The 18,127-nt window shown below is 49.2% G+C and overlaps 1 protein-coding gene across 1 annotated transcript in view; it reads left to right on the top strand.

Moving 5' to 3' along the window:
* ANO2 (anoctamin 2) overlaps window positions 1–18,127 on the top strand; it is a 335,850-nt gene that overhangs the window by 223,235 nt on the left and 94,488 nt on the right. Inside the window, exon 15 of the mRNA XM_068560881.1 lies at window positions 17,025–17,099. Coding sequence (XP_068416982.1) covers window positions 17,025–17,099 — 75 coding nt within the window. The remainder of the gene's footprint in view (window positions 1–17,024; window positions 17,100–18,127) is intronic.

The following is an 18,127-nucleotide window of genomic DNA, read 5'->3' as shown; positions in this document are numbered from 1 at the left end:
TCAACATGTAATGCATCACCCTTCAGTTCTGTTCTGGCTTGTGTGGGGTCCCAGGGAGCCCTGGTTGCCTCTTCCTGGGGCCTGGAGAAGGATGGATACTGGTGAGACCCGGGGGAGTGCAAGCTCCTGTGTTCAGCTGTGCCTTTTGTTCACTAGGTAAAGGGATGCCCTGTGCACCTTCTGGAGGCCAACTCCAGCCCCTCTTGGGGTTACACATTCGGGATGACTTAGCTCATTGGAAAAGACAATCCGCTAGCCGACAACAGGGAGGTGGCTGGCCCCTGTGGTGCAGAACAGTGGGCCTGGTTGGAGCAGCTGAGGCTGCAGATTCCCAGGCAGTGACTTGAAGGCACTGCAGTAGGTCAGGGCCTGGAGCCCAAGGAGATGATGTGCGCTGACTCCTGGGGGGAGGCGGGGGGTGGGAACGTGGGGCTGCCACGGGATGGGGGAGGGGGGTTCCCCCAGGCAGACACGCCACTGTGTCACCCTTTGGCCCTGGTTCCTGGCTCTGGGTGGGGAGAGGCAGGGCCCGGTCTCTATGGGGCAGCAAGTAGAATCCCTTCTGAGCCTGGGGTGCTCATGCCTACGTTGGTCCTGCCTGTCTTGTCTCTTTTTTCAGAGAGAGAGAACTGTGAGAAGGATGGAAAGAGAAACTTGAGAGATAAGTCCAGATAACTACTCTCCCGAAGCTGAAGCTGGGAATGGAGAGACCGAGTGTAGAAAGCAAGGCTGTTGTCTGGACAGCCCCGCAGGAGAGTCTGCGGTGGGGGATAAGGCGAGAACCACCAGGAAGATGGGTTCTCACCCTGGGCCGGTAACCGTTTAAGTCTCCGAGCCGGGAGATGGGATGAGAAGGTTTCAGTGTACATGCAGTGCTGACTTGCAGACCGAACCTGTCACTTCTGCAAAGTCTCCTGGGCCCTTTACCCTCATACAGATGTGCGGGGAGAGAACAGAGGTGACGGGTCTGTGGAAGGAGAGCATCACAGAGATGCAAGGGGATGGATTGTTGATTGGCTTAAGGTCAGGTCATTGTTTGTTGGCAGAAGGAAAAAATACCTTGCTGGGGGCAGGAGTCCTGGGTCAGGATCCTAGGTCAGGTAAGGGGGTCAAGCAACTTTTCTCACACTGCCCTGGAACTGGCTAGTTTGCTACCAAAGAAGTTCCATGACCAGTTGAATCTGTGAATGCTGGATTAAACAAAGGTACTATAGGACTTCTCCGAGCCTCTGGTACGTGTTGGCAACTACAGTCCTAGAAAAGAAAGATTGTCCGTGTGGAACATCTGCAAATACCTGAAAAATACAATTTTCTGAAGAACACAGTATGGGGAATGCAGAAGAGCTAAAAGAACCCATTAGGTTGGAATTACTCAGATGTGGATTAAAATCCCAGCTCATCTGTTTACTAGGGCATTAGTGTAACCCCCGTCAAGTAACTAACCTTCTTGGATCCTGGTTTCTTTGGGTATAAAATAGCACTAATAATTCCTATCTCATAAAGTTATTGGGAGGAATAAATGAGATCAAATACATAAAGAATCCTGAAAAGTACCTGTAACTTAGTAAGCACACAGTAAAGGATGGATGGATGGATGGATGGATGGATGGATGGATGGATGGATGGATGGATGGATGGATGGATGGTTGGATGAGTGGATGGATGAGGGGATGAATGGATGAGGGGGTGGATGGATGAGGGGATGGATGGATGAGGGGATGGATGGACGAGGAGATGGATGGACGAGGAGATGGGTAGAACTACCAGTCTTGGACCACTACCCCAGCTAGGTAGAGTCATTGTTCTGGGGCACACCCAGAGCACCAAGCATGATGGTGTGTGTGTGTACATGCACGTACACACTTACACATAAGCACTCACGCATGCATTTTCCTGAGTCTTTTACAAAGACACAGCAGTCGGGAGCTTCTCCACCAGGCTCCCACAGCACCCTGGGCATGGCCACATCCTAGCAACTACTCCACTGCGCTGTGACTGTCTACCCATCTGTCTCTGTCACAGCACTGACAGTCCTGGAGCACAAAGGCCGTAGCACAGTCCCTGGAACACAGTAGATGTTTGTAAAATTATTATAACAGGGCTTGTCAGGGCCCCTTCTCAGTTGCCTGGGCAAGTAGGGCCACCGCACCAGTGACATCTGAGAGGCTTGACCTCACCAGCCTATTGATATATCATACAACCCCTTTTGAGGGTCAAAAATAAATCCTCAGAACTCAGTGCTGAACAGAGAGCTAGAGGGGGATGATGGCAAAGTCTGTGTGTGGAGGGGGGACAGGATGAGTTCTGGGAGGTGCATCAGGGCGGGGTGGGGGGGTTCCGCTGTCCTTCCCTTTCTCGCCACACGGCGGGGTGGGTAGTCACACGCAGCAGCCGCTGGGGCCCGCACGCCCTGAGCCCACTCAGTAGCCCTCTCTGTGCACAGCCTCGTCCCGGGCCGCAGGGGGCGATCGTGACCGAGGAGGAGACCTAGCAGGGACCACCCGCACGTCCAACCACAGAGCATCCATCCTCCTCCACATCCTCCCCTTTCTGGATTTTTCTTCCTCTCTTTGGCCGCACTTTCCTCCCTGTGCCTGGAGCTGGTGAACCCAGCTGAAGCTGAGCGTGCCGAGGACGGACTCTGTCACTGTCCTGTGGCCCTGGCCAGGGTGTCCTCAGCCTGGCAGGACAGAGCTGACTCCCGGCCAAGGAGAGCCCTGGACCCAAAGGAAAGGCACGCGTGGCTGGGGCAGGGTCTCCCATCGCCTCCAGCGTGTGTGGGACGAACGACCCCTTTCAGGGCTTATTTCACTTACTAACTTCAGAACGGGTTAGTGAACGGCGTATGTTGGGGTGGCTCTGGCTGCGTCTCCAGGAAGTGCCAGGGCTGGCTTTGGAGATGACTCTTCTCCTGAAGGAGAGTGGAGGCCTCCTCCCTTGACGGGGGAGCCCCAGGTTCGAGGAAGATCCAGGAAGCGCTTCTGCGCGTCTTACCCAGTTTTCCTTGCTGGGGTCCCTTTCCATTTGTCCCGGCCCTTCTTTTTAATGAAGAGGAAGAGCAACGAACCGCTCTTCTCTGTTAGTTACCAAAATCTGAAGCCAAACCAAAACCACACGTTGCCTGCTGGCGGCGTCCAGCATCACCAGACACCCTGAGGAGAGTTAGTGACAGTGTCTTCTTGCCAGTTCACTGTCGCTGCCAGTCGCTGAAAGTGCGTTTCCTATGCAGTCCTAGTGAGAAACAAACCCTGTTTCAGATGTGTATCGTCTAACCGCCTACCCGTGGTATCACAGTGACAGCTCTGACCGTGGCGGAGGCCAGAACTGATGGATGTTGTAACAGAACAAGGGACAAAGCGTCCTTGCTCTTCTGGCCAAAACACGTGGATGTTGGCGAGACTCGTGATTTATTCATTTGCAGGTGAAATCTTGCAAGGGCATAATAATCTTTAAATAGAAGTTACCAGTACATTTCCTGATGTCATTTTTTTCCCACGTCTGCTTTTGAGTGGAGGGCAGTGAGCATCTCTTAACAGGTACCCTATAAGGTGCTTTGTGCGTAGTGGGGAATTTTAAAGCCCAGTAAATGCACGATACGCAAGGCAGCTGCATAGATCAAGTGAGGTAATGAGATGCTGTCCAGGCTTGTGTGACGGGCCAGACAACTGGTTTGATGATCGCAGTGCGCCTTGGCTGGGTGACCAGGCGGCGCTCCTGCCCTCAGTTCTTGCCTTCTGACTCCTTGAGCTACCGGGACAGCACAGTAGACCTGAAGGTTCTCCCTGGACTCGAGCGTGATCAGTGCAGCTCTAGCCCCACAACCAGCTTGCGGATGGGGGTGGGAGAGGGGCGTGGATGGGGGCCGGCAACGCCGCTGACGTGACGAATTCTGTGCCCACGCGGCACATGAGGGATTGTCTCCAAGCTTGCTTCTACCCTGTGAGCTCCTCTTGGAGAATCTGTTCCCAGAGGGACAAGCCACAGGAATACGGGCCCCGGAGCAAGCACAGCAGGGGAGGGGGCGAGTCTCGAAGAACAGGATTTCCCTAATTGGGCTGAGCTGGAACATCACCCATAGAGCATTTTCAGAAACAGATTCTGTCACCCCCAAGATTCTGATTTAGTAGATCTGGGGCCGGGCCAGGAATCAGAGAAGTTTTGATTTTGAGAAGTCCCCTAAGTGATGCTGTGAGCAGCCAGTGTGGGAACCGGTGACATTGCCCGGGACGTCCCGTTCCGAAACCTCCCCCTTGCACGGCGGCAGCCTGTCTGCTTTGTGGTCTGAGCCTCTGCTGGGGGCTGGGCCACCAGCTGTCTTCTTTCTGTCCTCCAGGGCTCACGGCCTGCTTCTTCCCCAGGCCCCCCAGCACAGTAAGGTGTGGCTACCCCCTTAGAGCATCATTGTGGTACAGGGGGAATAGATGCAGAGGGGAATGCAGGGCCATAGATTTCCTTCCGTATCTGTTTAGTAGGAAAAAAATTGCAATTACAAGTATTGAGCCTGAAGAGAGCAAGAAAAAAGGGGGGATTTCATGAACAACTTCAAGTTTGTAAACAAATGTTCTACAGGTCAGTTTTCCATTCTGTGGGCTAGAACGTAAGGAGAAGGCCCCAAATTGAAGCTGGAGGCTTGTCGGTTAGACTAAGAAATAGCGTGTGACCTAAAAGGACAAGACACACGGGAAGGAGCTAAGTGACTGAAGGGTCTCTGTCAGAGGTCTTCATAGCGAGCCCAGATGGCAATGGCCTCCTTGCCTAGAGGCAGGGGGTGGGTCGGAACACAGCTGAGTACCACTCAGACTGATACTCTTCCCTGTATTGTTTTCCATGCAAAAAGCTGTCCTTATCGGCACATGCCCGTGGGACATGTACTTGCCTATCTTTTTAAATTTATTTTTTATTGAAGTATAGTTGAATTACAGTGTTGTGTTAATTACTGCTGTACAGCAAAGTGACTCAGGTATACATATATGTGCATTCTTTTTAAAAAATATTCTTTTCCATTATGGTTTATCCTAGGAGATTGGATATAGTTCCCTGTGCTATACAGTAGGACCTTGTTGTTTATCCATCCTATATATACTAGTTTGCATCTGCTAATCCCAAACTCCCAATCCATCCCTTTCCACCCACCCCCCCCCCCCTTCTCCCTTGGCAACCACCATTCTGTTCTCTATGTCCCTGATTCTGTTTCTGTTTCATAGATAGGTTCATTTGTGTCATATTTTAGATTCTACATATAAGTGATATCATGTGGTATTTATCTTTCTCTTTCTGACTTACTTTACTTAGTATGGTAATCTCTAGTTGTATCCATATGGCTCCAAATGACATTATTTTGTTCTTTTTTATGGCTGAGTAATATTCCATTGTATATATGTACCACATCTTCTTTATCCATTCATCTGTTGATGGACGTTTAGGTTGTTTCCATGTCTTGGCTATTGTGAATAGGACATGCACTTGACTATTATTCTTAAAGTGTGGAAAGGCTACCATGAACTACCTGCATTTTCTCCTTAGGTTTTGGCACTGGTGCATTGTAGCCCAAAGCAGGGGCACAAAATTGTTTTGTGGGCTCTTCCTGTGTGAAACTAGATTTGACCCACCAGAGACTAAACACTGCACCTAGATGAGCTAGGCTGTTGTTTCCAAATCAGTACTCACCCACTGAGCCACACATGCAAATGCATTCCGCGAGCCAGGCTGATCTCAGCGCTGGAGGTCCAGTGGGGGGCTACACACAGAGGCTCCCTGTCCTCATGGAGCTTCTGTTTCCTTAAAGGAGGCGGAGAGAAGATAAATAAATACATGAGATAACTTCAGATAGTGATAGTGGTGATAGAGAACAATAAGGGCCAGGGGATGGGCAGGGGCCTTGGGAAAGACCTCATTGGAGGGGCAATGCTAGAATTTGAGAACGGAGCAGAGGACCCAGCTGGGTAAAGAGGTGGAAGAGGAGAAATCTTATGAAGGTCTTGAGCTTGTCATGTTCAATGAAGAGGAGCAAGAAGGAAGCCGGTGTGGCTGGAATGGAGTAAGAAGGGATTGAATGGTCGGAAATGAGGCTCGAGAGGGGCCAGAGTCCAGGTCACGTCAAGCGTCGGAGGCCACGGCATTGGGTTTAGATGTATTCCAACCCCTGAGTCCATGGTCATTTGGCTTAGGTCTTTGTGTGATGTTCTAGATAAGGTTATAGATTAAGGCTTCCGGCATATAGTACTCGTGGAGGGTGATGATGGCTTTGGCCCAGCCTCCTCCTTTCACAGGCAGGGAGGTCTGGAGAGGGGCATTGACTTGGCTGCCCTGGGCTCTCGTACGTTGTTAGGGGCGGCCTGTCTGAGGTCTGTTTTTCCACGACCACAATATGCAAGGGGGTCCCCTTCAGAGAGTGAGTGGCGAGGGGGTGTCTGCAGTCCGAATCCAGGCTGGGCACACGATAGGGCAATTGGGATTGGGGTAAGGGAGGGAGAGATGCTCAGCCTAGTACTGGAAGCTAGGAAGGCCAGGGCTGACTGCTGGGAAACAGAAGAAGTGAAACAGCAAGCTGTCTGGGAGGGCAGGGGGAGCAGAGTAAGCAGGCTGGACCTCAGGAGGGGAGGGAGGGAACCAGAGTCTGTGTTTCTGTGTCTGCTAAAATAACCAAGCGGCGGGAGGGGATAAAGAATGTTTTCCATCTGAGCCACAAATTACACTGCGCTCTGCCCTGGGCTTCATCCATGCCTGTAGCCTTTGGTGCCGTGCCACGTGACTGCCTTGTACCCCTTTGCCAGGATTGCCTTCCTAGATTGAGGCCCTTCCCAAAAGTCCGTCTCTGTCTCTAGATGACTCTGGGGGTCAGTTACAGGTAAGCCCACAGGGCTGAGGGGTAGGACCTGGAGGTTCTCAGCCCGAGAGGCTGTGTGTGCTTGGGCTGTGAGGACCAACACCGTGCCGGGGACTGATATCATGGTGACTGCAGGGGGGCCCAAGGTCAGTGAAGGGGAGGGATGTGCGGTCAAATGCTGGCCTCACTTTTGTGATCAGTCCATGAAGACTTCCTGGAGGAGGAGCTATTTTAGGAGAGAGAACTAGAGAGAGAGAGAAGGTGGTGAAGTTGGTGGGATCTCTGTTTCTAGAGTAGGTGCTGTTTGTGAGGGGTCTTGAAGACTCACCCAGCAGAGGGAGCACTGAACAGCTGTGTCTGAGGGCAGAGTGGGACCAAGTCACATAGGACAGTTATGTGGCGTCGGAACAGGAAGAGTGGCCCCCGGATTTGTGCCGTAGGAAGCATTGCCCAAACTGAACTTGGGATTTCCACGTCACTTTGACAAGGGAACTTCACTTAATGTGTCCTGCTTAGGGCCAGGGCCCCTGGTGGATGAAACAATAATGATGGTGATGGTGACATTAGGGAACAAGTGTTGGGTTATCTACACTTGTGTGTAGCTGCCAGGCGCCTGTGCCAGGCACAGTTCTATGCACATTGCCATGTGTCACCTCATTTCATCTTCACGGCAGCAATCTTGTATGTCGGGTACTCTTTTTGATCTCTTTTCTAGGGATGAGGAAATTGAGATGCAGAGAAGTTGGCACCACACCTGAGGTCACAGAGTCAATAAGCTCAAAAGCTGGGAATCCAACCCAGGCAGCTGCCTCCAGTCTAGACATTGAGAGGCTCCTGGGGCACCACTGGCTTTTCTAACCAGGTTGATGGGATGCCCAGCTCTAGCAAGGAGGAAGAAGAAGGGAATGAGGAGAAGGAGAGAAAGCCAATAAATGAGCAAAGAATTTTTTTTCACAAATGCAATTTTATGGTCCCATTTCACAGATGGCTGGCCCCAGCCCTGAACCTCACTATCTTTTTCTTCTTTGTTTTATTTAACATATGTCTGGTGGGCTCCAGAAATTTACAGCATAACTCCTACCAGTTTATAGCTTTTATTTAGTGAAAGTGGCCTGAATCCCATCTCCGCCCTCTAACACATGCCATCCTGGGAGTGGCTGAATTTATGACATTGGCCGCCTCAATTATGAATCTCCATCTGAAACTGTGCTGAGGGGTCCCCCACGCAAAGGGATGAGAAATGAAAATGCATAAAGCTCATTAACCCGGAGACCTGCAGCCACACAGCAGACCACGCTGTGGCCCCTCACCTGCTCCCAGAGCCCAGGAGTCCCTGGGTCTTCCTGGATTCCCGTCTCTGACAGTGTCCCAAGGACCCTGCAGTGGAAAAGTACCTTGCCGTTCTTCTCATCATCTCGTTCTTCCGAGTGTTTCGCCCCTTCTCAATCCACCATCCTCCACGTCTTCCATGTAATTTTGTCTCCTCCAACCAGCCAGGCCCAACTTGATCCATCGTGAAGGCATCCGGCACAGAAACTCGGGAGTGGTGCTTAATCAACCTTGAGAGCTTATCTTCTCGATAATGACCCTGGAACACGCTACTGCAATTTGACCCTTACTCAGACACAGTTGAACCCGGATCAAGACTTTTCTTTAGTTCTCCACCCAGACCCCATTTTATGTCAGCCTCCCAGTCCTACTCTTCCTTGATACCTGCTCTCATCTGTCATGCAATTTAACCAGCCCTGGTTTACTCACATCATTATGATTTCCCTCAGAAGCCCCATCCAGGCACTGCCCACCCTTCCCATCCCCAGTTCTCCATGGTTTTTCCCCTTGACCAGAACAGGGTTTGGCTTCACTTACTTCCAGGTTGATAGGAGACCTCCATCTGCTGTAATGGTTGGACCCCTTGTCTTAGGAAATCAAGGCAGACGAAGTGTCCCAGAAGACAGGGATGAGGAACTATCAGATTTCCCACCTACCGTTGGCCTCGGGAATTCTAATAGTGTCCAGGCCATGCCCTGCTGGCCACCTGGCACAAAGAGGGACCCAGGCGAGGCTGGTTAACTGTCCCCAAGATTGTTTCCAGAGTTGAGGCTCATGAACTGATAAGAGGAGACACATTGATTGCACGTTTATTGAGCTTACACTATGTACCTGCCACCGTGCTTAAATGCTAGGTATATGGAGATGAATAAAACCTGTCCTCTGCTCTCCTGGAGCTGACAGTCCGTGAGGAAGAAAGAAAATCAACAGTTACAGAAAAATTTATAGAGGGTAGTGAGGCTGGAGATGTGCAGGGCCGGAACGATGGCATTGGCATTGGCGGTAGAGAGGAGAGGCATGGCAGATGGGGGGCGGGTTGTTGAAGGGGACAGACTCTGTAGGACTTGAGGCTGGTTGAGGTGACTGTGTGGGAGGGAGTAGCCCGAGTGAATGCCTCAGTTTCTGGCTTTGTCTGCTCAAAGGTTCAGTTCACTGAGTTAGGGAATATAAAAGGAGAAGAAGGAGGTTTAAGGGGTGAGTTGATTCATTCTTTGGGGACATTTTGAGCTTGGGACATCCCACTGAAGATGTCCACTAAGCAGTTGGACAGATGAGTTGGGAGCTCTGCTGAGAGCTCTGAGCTGGAGATAAAGATCTGTGATCCTCAACACGTGGATGAACAGTAAAGCCAATATTGTAGCCAGGAAGAGGGTATGGCGACAGGCTGTACTAGTACTGAACTCAGCTCAACCCTTTGTTCCCAAAACTTCTTAAGAAAGTAGACTACGGCAGCTCTCTCTCTCCTCCCCTTCCATCCACTTTCCGATCGTTGTTTTTGCCCCGATATTCCTTTGAAACCTTCTCACAGGTCACAGATGACCTTCATGGCAAATTCTAATGGATGCGTCACGGTCTTAACTCTCTTGATCTGTTAAGAAAACATGTGTCCACTTCTTGAACCTTCCCTCCCCAGGCTTTGGTGGCACTACTCTTCTAGTTTCCTTCCTATGTTGTGGCTACTCTTTGGTCCACTTATTGTTTTAGCTGGCAGAGCCCTGAAGAGGCAGCCTCACATAGGAGGCTGGTGAATGCAAGCGTGGACTCAGACACGCTAGACTCCAGAGCTGCAACTTATTAGCTTGTGACCAAGTGCCTTAACCTTCCGGAGCTCACGTCCGCTGGCTGTAGAATGGGGATAATATAACTTCAGGGGCTGTTGCAAGAATTAAATGAGAGACGTCTCAGACGCTTAGCTGATTGTCAGTCACATCGTAAGCAATTTAAAGTGGTAGCTCTTATTGTTCTGTGTGCTTATAGGCTGAATGGCAATGCCCAGCGGGAAGGAGATGGTTTAAGAGTGTGGTTACCACAATCTGATCCCCTGATCAGCCGTATCACCAGCACCAGCACCAGCATTGCCTGGAACCTTGTTAGAAATGCAGAGTCTCAGACCCACTCCAGATCTACTGGATCAGAATCTCTGAGGGTGGGGCCCGGAGATTTGTTCTAATGTCTCAAGATGCACGCTAAAGGGTGAGAACACTGGTTTAAGGTAAGAAGGGGTGAAATCCTTGAGCAAAGTATGAGATCCGAAGGAAAGGTGGAGAGACTGGCTGTCCACAGGAGAGGAGGGACATCTCCCCAAGTGAGACAGGAAGGTCAGTGAGTTAACCTTCTCCCCTGCCTAAACTCTGCTACTGTCTACACTCTGCCCCCTTGTTACCCTGACCCACTGGATAGTACTAATGTGTTAATGATACATTATGACAGCTCCGAGCTTTTGCACCTGGCGCTTTCTCTGGAATACCTTCATCTCTCTATTCATCCTGGAAAACTTTTTTTTTTTTTTTGGCTGCGTTGGGTCTTCATTGCTGCGCGCGGGCTTTCTCCAGTTGTGGCGAGCGGGGGCTACTCTTCGTTGTGATGCGCGGGCTTCTCATTGCGGTGGCTTCTCTTGTTGCGGAGCACAGGCTCTAGGTGTGCGGGCTCAGTAGTTGTGGCTTTAGGGCTCTAGAACGCAGGCTCAGTAGTTGTGGCGCACGGGCTTAGTTGCTCCGCGGCATGTGGGATCTTCCCGGACCAGGGCTTGAACCTGTGTCCCCTGCATTGGCAGGCAGATTCTTAACCACTGCCCTACCAGGGAAGTCCCCATCCTGGAAAACTCTTATTCTTTAATCACAAGTAAAATGTCTCTCCATCTTTGAAGTCTTCCCTTCTCCCTCTAGGCAGGTAGTTAACTCCCTCCTCTGTGTTCCCGTGACATGTGTCATATCATCTCATGATTTGTGTTTGTCTTTCTCAGTTTCTTTTAGTGGTTGGGGCATTCCCTAAGAGCAAAGAATGTGAACTATTCTTCTCCATATCCGCAGTGCCTAGTGCCAGAACAATGCAGGGTACACTTTTGATGTTCAGTGAATGCTTCCTGCATAGAAACAGGAGTAGTAATAAGTCACAGTTGTACAGAACTTACAATTTTCCCAGTACTATCACACATGTGGTGTACTCATTGAGTGCTCAGTAGGGCAGGTTTACCAGTTGTCTGATTGAAGATGAGACTATGAGGGCACAGAGAAATTAGATAATATGCCCAAGGTTTCTCAGCTAATAAAGAGGTAGAGACAGGGATGAAGCCCTGGTCTTGTATTTCCGAATGCACCATTTTTCCCTCTCCTTGACACTGCCCCCCAAATATTTGCAGGAACAGAGGCTCAATGTCTGAACGTTCTAATGGAAACCAGAGCCTGTCTATTCACAACCCTCCGATTATTAGCTGGAGGGGGTGAGGCAGGTGACAATGATGGTGTTTGGCTTCCTGCCCCTTGTAGCGTTCCCCAAAGAAAGAGGACCACAGCTGGTTTCCTTTGAAGCCCAAATCCAGTTCTGTCCCAGGCATGATGCTTCCTGAGCAGTAGGCATTTATCATCTTCATTCTCCTTTACTGAGTTCAGAGCAGCCTGCATTGGTTTCACATTGGTGTAACTGAGCATCTCTCTTCTACAGCCCTGCTTTAAGTAAATGTAAAATGTTACAAAAATCTGGATTAAAAGCTTGGAGGAATCTGCAGATACTACCCCATCAACGAGGTAGACTGTAACTCCCTACCCCTTAAATGTGGGCTGTACATAGTGACTTCCTTCTGAAGAGTAAAGTGTGAAAAGGGGGGAAAAGAGTAACTTTACAGCAGGGAAACCTGACGAACACTTACCTCCACCAAGCGATCAAGGTTAACATCATGAGTGACAGGTCATATTATAGCCTGTCCCTTTGATATGATGAGATGAAAATGATACTTTACCTCTGTGGTCTTCCTCTCCCAAACCCATAACTTCAGTCTAATTAGGGGAAAAACTTCAGACAAGCCCATATTGAGGAACATTCTACAAAACCCTTGACCAATACTTCTCAAAAATGACAAGGTCATCAACAACAAGAAAAGTCTGAGAAGCCATCATAGTCGAGAGTTGCCTATGAAGACTTGGTGGTTAAATATAATGTGGAATCTTGGATGGGACTGGAGCAGAAAGGGGATATTAAGTGAAAACTAAGAAAATCCAAATAAAGTGTGAACTTTAAATTCATAATAATGTACAAAATTGGTTCATTGGTTGGAAAAAATGTACTCATACTAACATAATAGGAAAACTGGGTGCAGAGTGTGTGTGTGTGTGTGTGTGTGTGTGTGTGTGTGTGTGTATATATGCACACACATACATATATGCACACGCACACACATACTCTGTACCGTCTTTGAAGCTTTTCTGTAAATCTAAAACTATTCTAAAATAGAAAAGTTTATTTAAAGCAAAGAAAGTAGAGGAAGGAATTCTCATATGTTCCTGGTGAAAATGCAAAAATAGCACGGCCATTTTGGAAAACAGTCTGGCGGTTGCTTATAAACCAAATATACACTCAACCCATGATTCAGCATTTCCACTACTTGGTATTTCCCTAAAACCTATACTCACACCAAAACCAGTACAGAAATACTTCCAACAGCTTTCTTCATAATTGCCAACAACTGGAAGCAATCTAAACATCTGTCAGCCAGGGGTGGTTAAATGAAACATGACACATCCTTACGGTGAAATAGTACTCAGCCATAAGAAGGAACAAATTTCTGAGAATGCAGCAGGGGTGAATCCCAAAAGCAGTGCACTAAGTGAGGAAAGTGCACTAAGTGCACTAAGTCAGACTCAGAAGGGTCCCTACTGTGTGAATTTACTTCCATGACATTTTGGAAAAGGCAACACTAAAGGGACAGAGAACAGGTCTTGCCAGGAGCTGGAGATTGAGGGAGGTGATGGACCACAAAGAGACATGTGGGCAGGATTGAGGGGGTGATGGTCCTGTATCTTGATTGTGGTCATGGTTACATGACAATACATACGTGTTTATCAAAACTCGCAGAACTGCACACTAATAAAGGTGAATTTTACTATATGTAAATTCATACTTTAATTGAAAAAAATACCAACTCAGGGATGATTGGCCACTTTTCAAGGTTGTCCTCCAAGGGATTTGCTTGAATAGTAGTCTCATCTACTGCGTGTACAGTGATTGCATTTCCAGCTGTTCAGTTTGTCAAAAGGACACTTGTGTGGTTTTATGTGGGTGTCGCCGTGCTGCTTCCTGTTTGGAGACTCAGAAGTGGGAGCCGTAGTCCAAGGACAAGGACACGAGCATGGACGACCGCTAGGCTCATGGCTTAACAATGATGAATTAGCTGAGTGCTCCCTAGCCACCTGCTTCTGATATAATCGTGAAGCTGATTAGACCTTACTTTTGTGTGATGCCTTAGAGTTGACAAAGCTCTCTCCCAGGCGTTCAGCCATGGGACCACACACGACCTCTGCTACGTTGGTGGGACAAGTGTTATCATCTCTGTGTTAAAAGGAGAGGGAGTGGCTGAGAGTTCTCGCTTACCTGTGTTTGCAGGTGCACTGGCTTGGTCCCTCCCAATTAGGGTTGGCTAATTAATATAAAACACATGGCAATTTGGTGCAATAGATGTCACCATTTATACATTCTACAGGTAAGGAATATAGTTACTTTACAGATGAGGAAATGGAGGTTCTGGGAATTTCCCAAGGTCACTTGACTAGTAAGTATTAGAACCAAGAGTTGAATTCAGAAGTTCTGGTTCCAAGTTCTCCTTTTCTTCTACCATCCCGTAAGCTGGTTATGTGACTTTCACGCAGAGCGTAGTTAACTGGATGGTATTTTGTCATGAATCTTCACGTCTTTCATGTGCCAGTGACTGGAGATTCTAATTAGCTTCTGTTACCAGAGCCAGTTATTACACATAAAGGCCACTTGACTCACTGTCATCTTTACTAGTAACGTCGGGAGCTTGGAAGGCAGTTTGTAATCTCTGTGTTCTCTCAGCACTTGTGTTTGGAAGGTGTCTGAATGTAGGAGAACTGTGTGTATGTTGGAAGCTATCACTTCTAGAAAAAAGGGCTCATCGGTGTAAACGTGGGTGGAGAGTGATTTTTCAGCAAATACCAGAACATATATATCAAAGTGAGTATTGTTCTTTAAGATAGTTGCTTTGAGAGGACGTCGAATTCAGTTGCTTTTTAGTTATGCCTCATTTTTATGCAAAATAATAACGCCACCTTCCTTACTAGGAATAGCTCTGAAATCCTTCTCCGTGTTTTGTGGGTGGCAATGGAGCTCCTTCTGGGCAGGACAGAGACTTCTCCCCTCTGTGTCCTCCGCATCCGGCCCAGAGCCCGGCCCATCCCAGGCACTCAGACCACGTTTGTTGAGTAGAACAGAACCAAAACTCATTCTCCAGGACAGAGTTGTCACTGCGGGGTAGAGGCTGGGACCTCATCCCGCTTGGTCCCTGGCCTGAAGAAGGTGGACGACACCTGGCAGGAACCTTAGCCAAAGGTATCTCAGCCGCCCGGCCCCTCCCTTGGGTTGCTTAGTCAGCCTCTACGATTATACTTACTTCTGAGCCCGTTTCATCTGGGGCCATGTTTCCTGCTGTCTGCTTGTATTTCCCTTCCCCCCATCTCTTCCAGGACTGTCCGTCTCATCCCTGAGGACCACTCTGAGCTTGGTCTCATCCTTACTGACTGCTTTCTCGCCCTTTCCTCTCATTTCACGGACCAAGCACAGGTTTTTTTTACCTCTCCTTGCCCTGCTCGCCACTCAGGGAGCCCCACTGGGGAGGAACTGGTGACACAGAACCGGTAGCTGGAGTTCCCCCTTCCCTCCCCACCGCTGGTATTTCTGAGCACACCTGGTTTGCTGATCTTTAAGGCGGATCCTCTCATCCCCAGACCAGAGAGCAGGAAAAGAGTCAGAGAATCATCCAAACCTTCATTGTAGTGAGAGAGGCCTCAGGACGAGCTCCACCACACACCCCTGTACTTCTTTTCATAATCCCTACGGGGTTATCATCTACCTGCCCATCTTCAGTTTTCCTCATCAGAATCTTAAAGGAAAATACCACTAGTGTGAGTGAAACTAAGAATGAACACTGGAAGAAAAGAGAAAGGCATGCTAGTCCCTTTTGAGGTTTGGCCTCATTGGGAAGACTTGCTCCAGTCCTAATAGAAATAGGTTTTTATAGTTCCACCTGTGCATGGTCACGACCTGCAGTGACCTTGTTCTCATTGCGTGATAGAAAGTCTGTTGGGCACAGAGTCTGGAGACCTGATCCTATCAGGGTCTAGGAGAAACTGAGCATCCCTTGTTGACATCACGAGTAAATGAAAGCGCTCGTTACTGAAGGACTGCAGCCTTAACGCTCATTTCTACCCCCATTTAAGCCAGCCCAACCGTGTGCTCAGCTCCAGACACGCCATGAGAAAGACACACCATTCCTTTCCTCAAATCCCCCCCAGGCTCACTCCCAGGATAACCTGCATTCCCAAACTGGCAAGCTGTTTTGGTGTGTGGGTGTCACCATCTCATTAGACTGGGAGCCCCCCAGGGGCAGTGACCATGTCCACTGTTCTCTGTCTCCCCATTGTGCCTGGCCCTAAGGTCTGCACACAGTGGGCGCACAAAGATCTTTAGGAAGAAGCCTTCGAGGCCAAGAAGGCCCTTCGCCCACAGCACAGGCTTTCAAAGACTAGATGGCACCGTTGCTAGAGCTAGATCAGGTGTGCTCTGAAATCGTGGCGAGGAGGGAAGAGGGAAACCGAGCAGGCCCTGGAACTCTCGCTTGCTGACTTAGATTCAGACACGCTACAGAAATGCAGGGGGCCCTACCTCGCCAGCATGGAGGGCTTTGCCATTTTCCTGGCATCCTCCCCAACATGGCTTCAGATGGTCTCCACAGCAACCTTGAATTGATACAGTGTCAGCAGGGCACTGTATCAATTCTAATTTTAAAGAACTGCAGCTCAGATGAATCAGGTGCCTGGGCTAAAATTATGTGGATATTAATCGGCAGAGGTTTTTACCACTCATACCTTGTTGGCATCACCCTACCTACCAGATGAGGGTCCTCAGGGGGTGCTGAAGGAGGATGTGGTCAGGGATATGGTGGTCCCAAGGAGAGCAGCCTGTGGACTGGATCCAGTCTGGTTCTCAGCCAGACTGACAGCAAGGCATCAGCTTAACCTGCATCTTGAATTGTCTGCATTTGTGATGACCAGGGGAGAACGGTTGTTTTGGAGGAAACAGACGACAACACGTACAGGTTGTTGAACAACAAAAATTGTGGGTAATTTGTACACTTAGGATCTAAGGTCAATGGTCGATGTTTGATTTAAATGATGATCTGTTTTAGGATGCTGCCCTGTGGTCGTTTGTATCTGTCACCTGTCTCTTGTTTTCACCTGCTTCTCATTAAAATAAAAAGGAAACATATAAAACCATCCTGTGCGTAAGCCAGGATGGGGGTCACGACCGTGACCACTTTACAGATGAAGAAATAGAAGGTCAGACACGTTAAGAGACACATCGAAGATCGCACCGCTGATGAGTGGTTGAACTAAAACTTCAGCCCGATATGAGGCTGAAATCAAATATTGTCCTCTTTTCACCACAGATTTTCCAGGCCACCTAAAAATCACAAAATTAGGAGGGCTGTTGTTGATGTGTAGGGTAAGGCATCACAGACTAGAAAAATACCTACATAGAGTGATGAATGATTGCTAATATTCACATTTATGGGAAATCGAGAGACATTTTATATCTGTTATTTGTGGCGTCTGACGGTCAGTGTTCTCCTGTTTCTCCCCAGGATGATGCAGATAAGCTGACCTGGAAAGATCGTCTCCCGGGTTACTTGATGAACTTCGCCTCCATCTTGTTCATGGTAATTTCCTGGCGGAAACACCTGCTCGTGACGTGTGCGTGTGGATCCTGCTGTGTGAATGCTGGGGGTGTTAGTCTGTTATGCTGTGGGGACAATGAGGGACTAGTGAAGACGAAGCCACAGTCCTTCCAGAGGGACAGCATCTCCCGTGATAGCCAGGCCATTGCTGCTCTTGGTTACCCGAAGCGGGGAAGGTGATTCCCTCAGACAGAACATCAGCCCTGGGAGGGTCAGTGGCCTTCAGTGGCCATAGAAGGGGGGGGCTCTGTCTTCCCAGCCCTGACCACAGATGTTTGAAGATGGAGTTTCCAGGGGTGGGTTGTGAGAAGGTGTCTCCCACGTCGCGGCAGATGGAGACCTTGGAAGAAGGTCTTAACCTGTGCAGGGAAGGCGGCTGTAGAATGGTGGCAGCCTGTTGGAGCTGCAGGCAGGCTCTCCCTGGTGGCTGGTGGAAAAGAACAGCTTCTGGAAGCCACAGAAGACAGCCGGCTCGGGCTCTGTAAGCCTGATTCTTTAGCCTCCCTGTAGTTGCTGTGTTTTATTTCCCTGTCTTCTCCCTGAGAGTTTGGAAGAGCCCTTTGGAGAGACCCAGATGGTCTCCACTGTGTCGGAGAAGGTGAGGAATGGGTCTGTGATTCATATCTGACTTGATCAGTGAAGTGGTAGTAAGTCATTCCTGGGAGCCACGAGGGGTGAGACAACAGGAACTGAAGCGAGGAGACCTCGGGAAGGGGAAACTCAGAGGACTGAGCTCGGGGCACAAAGGCACCTGCCCCCTGTCTGTGGGGGGACTCCTTCTAGTATTCAAGATGGGAACCTCTGTCCTTACAGCATTTCCAAGCAGGACTACACATTAGTTGTGGGGTTGGGGAGGGATTGCTTGTTCCAGAAATTGGGACTGAAATTATAATAATTTTCTGGACCCACTGGCCAGAGGTAACTCTGACCCTGGCCTGAGGTTACTATTTCCATTATTATTGCCATTGTGATCATTGAGGACGGGAACCGTGTCCTAATCTCAGAAGTTT

Source organism: Eschrichtius robustus, chromosome 13 (genome assembly GCF_028021215.1).
Source record: "Eschrichtius robustus isolate mEscRob2 chromosome 13, mEscRob2.pri, whole genome shotgun sequence".
In the NCBI taxonomy this organism is placed as follows: Eukaryota; Metazoa; Chordata; class Mammalia; order Artiodactyla; family Eschrichtiidae; genus Eschrichtius; species Eschrichtius robustus.
The sequence above is the reverse complement of the archived record's forward strand: the minus strand, read 5'-3'. Positions and strand labels throughout refer to the sequence as shown.